The sequence below is a fragment of the Hipposideros armiger genome, unplaced genomic scaffold, assembly GCF_001890085.2.
Source record: "Hipposideros armiger isolate ML-2016 unplaced genomic scaffold, ASM189008v1 scaffold_285, whole genome shotgun sequence".
NCBI lineage: Eukaryota > Metazoa > Chordata > Mammalia > Chiroptera > Hipposideridae > Hipposideros > Hipposideros armiger.
This window is the reverse complement of record NW_017731635.1, coordinates 1,387,427-1,393,725: the sequence shown is the minus strand read 5'-3', so window position 1 is coordinate 1,393,725 and position 6,299 is coordinate 1,387,427. Positions and strand designations below refer to the sequence as shown.

At 41.4% G+C, this 6,299-nt stretch overlaps 1 protein-coding gene across 7 annotated transcripts in view; it reads left to right on the top strand.

Moving 5' to 3' along the window:
- Positions 1-1,514: 1,514 nt before the first annotated feature.
- Positions 1,515-6,299, top strand: part of SETD4 (SET domain containing 4) — a 19,272-nt gene continuing 14,487 nt past the window's right edge. For 5 of the 7 annotated variants that reach the window (XM_019658644.1, XM_019658647.1, XM_019658646.1 and 2 more), the window contains exons 1-2: positions 1,515-1,716; positions 2,408-2,470. In XM_019658644.1, coding sequence (XP_019514189.1) covers positions 1,644-1,716; positions 2,408-2,470 — 136 coding nt within the window. In that variant the 5' untranslated portion in view covers positions 1,515-1,643. The remainder of the gene's footprint in view (positions 1,717-2,407; positions 2,471-6,299) is intronic. The other 2 variants (XM_019658642.1, XM_019658643.1) reach the window with 2 other exon arrangements.

Genomic DNA, 6,299 nt, shown 5'->3' with positions numbered 1-6,299 from the left:
GGCAGTGTCACTGGCCCTCATATGTGGGATCCGAACCGGGGTCCTCTGGCATCCCAAGCCAGCTCTTAACCAACGTGCCACCCTGCTGGCTCTATATTTTAATTTTTTGGTGTCAAAGGAGAACCGAGTTCAGATTGCACCCCCCCACTAAGCTTGGCATTGTACTGTGCATACAGGAGCCTTCCCTTACCTGGAAGTCGTTCATTTGGCGAAGGTTGACCCAAGAAGCCACTGTTGAGGCTCTCGGGGGCATGCTTCGGAGCCTAAGGCGGGGATGTTGTAACCAGTAGACACCTGAGGCCCACCCGGCCAGACTACTTGGCGGCAGGGGGTGCGGTGTGTGTCGGAACAGTAGGGCGGCTCACATGTAGGACCGAAGACTGTGGGAGGGAGAATGGGGCCGTTTGCAGTGCTGTCGCCCTGGCTCCCGGTGTAAAGCTGGCTCGCGGGACCCCAGAGACCCCCGTGCAGCCGGGCCCCGCTCCTGTGCCGGCGGAGTGGAGCGCTGGGCACCGGAGGGGACCAGCCGCGGTGACCTTGGGTCCTAACTCGCCAACGTTTGGTAGATCAAACAATGACTCTTCCACGGTTGAAGTGGATGTTAATAGTGCCTGGAGCGCTTGTCTTGTTATTGGTTTTTGTCCAGTATTTTTTAGTACTAGAGTTTAAAAACAGTTGTATGGTTAAAATGCACATAATATACACGAGTAATATTCATTATGTCACTTATGTACTCATACGTATATAAATCATAGAATAAGAGGATACAAAATTTACTGTAAACGACCTCTCCCCTTGCGCATTTTTGAATATCCTCCCTAAAATCCTCTTGTTTTATAAACATGTAATGTGCTCAAAAGCAAACATAAAAGGATCATTGAGTTTGTAATGTACTGTAACTATTTTTTTACTTAATATACTTTAGGACATTTTTACTTTTTAGCACTCGTTTTCTTCCTAGTAATGGCAGCATAATACTCTGCTCCTTTACCTGTATTTGCTGTTTTCAATGGATTTCATTTTTAGGCTTCCAAGGAAGTAACATGTAGAAACTCTATTAGTTATTTTAGAGTTTAGATTATTTCTTTGTTTTAGCTGCTTGGCTCTCATTCGCTGTCTAATCTGTTGTAAACCCCCATTTAATTTTATTCATTTCAGGCTCCTGGTTCTAAGAACAAACTATTACTTATTTAAAACTGAAAGAGGATTTTATTTTTTCTCTAAGACTTCCTAGCTGATGGGGAGGCTTTATGGCTACTCTTTATTGAAAAGTATTGTTAGATTCGTGCTTAGTAAATGTTGATTAAAATTGAGATGTGCAAGTCACCGAAGTACACGATTATCAAATCAGTTATGAGGATTTCCACAGTCAGCATTTAGTAGGACCTCAAGATAAAACTGTGTTAAAGGGACCAATAAAACGGGCATTCCATTACTGCACAAGAGATCATGATTCAGCTCACAGTATAAACGTTTTGTATACAAAAACACTTTAGAGAAATAGTTTACCAAATAATACACGTTTGTATATTTAGATCCTTACAGGTGCAAAGGACAGCGATTATCATACAACTGGGGGAGAGAGGCAAAGGAAATGCTTTTCGTTTTAGATTGGGCCCCTAAACAGAAACTGCAACTTTAGTATGAAGAAGGGAAGAGGAAGAACAAGCCGGATCAGAAGACGGAAACTCTCCAGAAGTTCTGAATCAAGAGGAGGTACGAGTTTGATTTATTTTTGGTGCCAGTGATTGAAAACAGGAATCTTTTGTTGATTGGCATCAACAGATGCGCATAGCTTTTCTCAAAGGCACATGGGCACTGTTCATAGGGAATATTTCTTAAAGAATACTCTTTTTCATAGTGCCACTCTATTCTTTTTAACCCTTGTGGGAATACGAATATATTTCTCATTGCTTCGACAATGTCTTCTCTGGGGATGACTCCCAGGTTGCTGTTTGTGGTCCTGACCTCTCTCCTGACCTCTAATTACCTGTAAGATACCAATGTTTGGATAGAAATTTGTCATTTCAAGTTCAGTGTAACCCAGTTTGAACAATATCCTGTATGTGAAAGTGCTTGGCCAACTGTAAAGTACTACATTAATACAATTGTTATTTTTGATAAAAATTAATAGCACTTCTTCTGGTTGACTCCAAGCCTGTCAGCACTATCTGAGGTAACCTTTGACTGCTTTTCCTTCTTAGCCGTCTGTAGCCAGGGTCCTTGTAAAGCTTGCCGGGTCTTTCTTAGCTTAACTTCTCCCTCTCCATTGTACCCAGAGATGATTTTAACTGGCTCTTTGCTGGTTTACCTACAACCTTGTTTTCCTTCCCAGCTGCTCGTTGCATTTGTTGCTGTCAGCCTAACTTTCCTAAGGGACTGTTTCCATGTCACCTTTTTTGTTTAGGAGCCTTCAGGGATGCTCATTCCTTTATTCACGACGTCGGAACTCCTGATATCAGCTCCCTGTGTAAGTGGCCCTCGCCTGCCACTCCATGTGTTGGAAGCCTGCTCTCTGCTCACATCCCTGAGCACACCCCATACATTTCCACCTCTGCCGTTCTTCAGAACACTTCTTCAGCCTCTAGCATCTGTTTTCCTTCTCCCTGCGTGTTCATTCGCTCTCTCACTTTCAAGACTGAGCTGAGATCTTATTTTTGGTAATGCCATTTCCAATTTTCACTAATGTCACCCTTTGTTATCATGCTTATTGGGTATTATTCTTAAAGACCTACTGGTTTTCCAGTTTTTTTCACAGAAGTCTTATTTCCCGACTAGAAATGTAAGCTTTTTGAGGATGAGCATGGTGAGCAATCGCCACAGTGGGTAAAATCATGCTGGGTGTATAGTACTTGCTCATTAAATGCTCACTTATTAGATGCTCTTCCTGCAAAAGTTGTTCTCTAGGTTGGGGTAACATATTTTGGGAGCCTAATATCTTGGATCATATACAAGGTGTGATAAAAAAATACGGTGAATGTTTACATTAAAAAAATTTATTACAGTAAAAGACACATTGCCATCAATCTCCCTCAAAATACCCCCCTTGCTTTGAATACACCTATCCCATCGTTCTTGCCACTTTCTGAAGCAGTTCTGGAAGCCCTCTTTTGTGAGTGTCTTTAGTTCCACTGTCGTGGCCGCCTCAATGTCCTGAATCGATTAAAAATGTTTACCTTTCATGGTCATGTTGCCTTTAGGAAAGAGCCTGAAGTTGCATGGTGCCAGATCCGGCAAATAAGGTGGATGAAGACACCCTGTAATATTTTTATTGGACAGAAATTGCTGTACCAGAAGCGATGTGTGACACAGAGCCTTTCCGTTGTGATCACAAAATACTGTGAATGTTGCTGCCCAGTGCCATCCAACGGAAAGGCAGAGATCTTCAATATGGGAAGCGGTGCTTTGAACCTTAGTAACAGTGTGTGCAAATTTCACACAACAACAGTGCAGTCATTCGGGTGTGAATGAAGGCGTGTTTTAAAGTGTGCCGTAAAGCATCCTCCATCATGACAATGCTCCGTGTCACACATCGCTTCTGGTATATGGCAATTTATGTCAAATGAAAACATTATGGTGTGTCCTCATCCACCTTATTCATCGAATCTAGCACTGTGCGACTTCTGGCTCTTCCCAAAAGCCAACTTACCCTGAAAAGGAAACAATTTGGATTGGATCCGGGCCACCAGGCTAGCCCGGACATTCAACTAAAGACCCTTCAAAAAGAAGGCTTCCAGAACTGCTTCAGAAAGTGGCAAGAAAGATGGGATAAGTGTGTCTAAAGTGAGGGGGGTGTGTTTTGAGGGAGATGAGTGGCAATGTTTCTTTTGCTGTAACACATTTTTAAAAAAAATTTAAACATTTACCATATTGTTTGAGCATACCACGTATCTGTTCAGGTTACTGATTTGAGATCACTTAAAAAAGTTTTTATTTTTAACAGTTGTAAAAGACATGTAACATAAAATTTGCTATTTTAACCACATTTAAGTATATTTCAACAGTGTTAAGTACATTCATCTTGTTGTACAACCAATCTTCAGAACTCTTTTTCTCTTTTAAAATTGGAACTCTATTAAATAATAACTCCTCATTTCTCTCTCCCCCCAGACCCTAGTAACCACCATTCTACTTTCTGATTTCATGAACTTGACTGTTCTAGATACTTCATATAACTGGAATCCTACAGTATTTGTCTTTTTGTGACTGGCTTATTTCACTTAGCATAATGACCTCAAGATTCATTCATGTAGCATGTGCCAGAATTTCCTTTCTTTTTAAGTCTGAATAATATTCCATTGTCTATGTCTATATCTATATCTATATCTACATCTATATCAATTTATATCTATACTTATGTCTATATCTATATCTATATCTATATCTATGTATATAAATTATTTAAGATATTTAAGTTACTTCCACCTCTTGGCTGTTGTGAATAATGCTGGTATGAACATATCTCTTTGAGTCCCTGCTTTCTATTTTGGATGTATATCCAGAATTGGAATTGCTGGATCATATGATAGTTCTATTTTTAATTTTTCAGAACTGACATACTGTTTTCCACAGCAGCTGCACACTTTTACATTCCCCCCAACAATGCATAAGAGTTTCAGTTTTCCCACATCCTTGCCAACACTTTATTTTTTGCTTTTTTGATAGTAGCCATCCTAATGGGTATGAGGCGATCCCCATTGTGGTTTTGATTTGTTTCCATAATGATTAGTGATGTTGAACTTTTTATTATATGCTCACTCACTGTTGGTATGTCATCTTTGAGGAAATATCTGTTCAAGTCCTTTGCCTGTTTTTAAATTGGGTCTTCTATTTTCATTTGGCATTTACGTCTGTACATCCCCTGGGTCTCGCAGTTCTGGAAGCCAGAAGTGCAAAATCAGAGTGTCAGCGGGAATCGTTCCTTGTGAAATCTGTGACGGAAGGATGTGCTCCAGGCCTCGCTCCTTGGCTTGTACAGGGCTGTCCTCTCTCTGTCTCTTCAGTCATCTTCCCTCTGTGCATGTCTGTGTCCAAATTATTCCTTTTTATGAGGACACCAGTCACATTGGCTTAGGACCACCCTAATGACATCATTTTATCTTGATTATCTCTGTAAAGACATGTGTTAGAGGACCCATAGCTGGTGTATTAAATTAAGAGTGTGCAGATTGTGACCTGCTGCGGGAGGAGGCAGAGCCACCCACACGGGGTCAGCAGAGGGCTCCTCAACATCGGAGCTGTCGCTTTGGGGAAGTGAAAACCCCAGGGCCGTTTTGAGTGAAGGCGCATTTCAATACATTCACCCAAAGGAAGTAAAGTCACAAGGTTTGTTACTTACAGACCCCAGAAATGGAGGGCAGAGTGGGCAGGGGAAAGGGCTGTCCTCCGTCCCAGGTCAAGAGCGAGAAGGAGATCAGGACAGCAAGCACCTATTACTTATGAAGTGGATGGGGCGCTGGTCACTAACTTTTTATAGGCTCAACTCGAAGTGTTATTTTAAAAGGTGCCCTGGGAAAAGCAAAGTGGGAACTTGTGGCTGGAATCCTAGGCTGGGTCCTTATCAAACTGTCCAGACTGTGGGTGTGAGCCGGGTGTCACACTGTCCGATGCCTGGGCAGCAATTCCAAGTAGCTGTTTTCACATCACAAGACCTTGTCTCTAAATAAGGTCATATTCTGAGGTCCTGGGGGTTAGGACTTCAACATAGGAATTTTGGGGGACACAATTCAACCCATAATAGATCATTTTATTTATCTCTCTTCCCTTATAGCAGTGGCTAGAACCACCAGTACAATGTTGAATAGAAGTGGGGAGAACAGGCTTCCTTGTTCATGATCTTAGGGGGAACGCACTCAGTTTTTCATCACTGAGATGCCAGCTGTGGGTCTTTTGTTATATATTCTTTCTCAGGTTGAGGAAGTTTACTGCTCTCCTTGTTTGCTGAGAGTGTTTATCAGGAATGAATGTTAGATTTTATCTGTTGCTTTTCCTGCCTCTTTGAGATGATCATATGATTTTTTCTTTGAGATGTCATATGTTTTTTCTTTGAGATCATATGATTTTTTTCTTTGAGATGTCATATGGTTTTTTCTTTGAGATCATATGGTTGTTTTTTTTTTTTCGTTTACACTGTGTATTTAAAAATTGATTCCTTTTTTCTTTAAAGATTTTATTGGGGAGCTGGGGAAGGCAACAGTGTTGGGGAGTTTGGGAAGGGGAACATTGTGTTTTTCCAGGACCCATCAGCTCCAAGTCAAGTTGTTGTCCTTCAATCTTAGTTGTGGAGGGCGCAAGCTCAG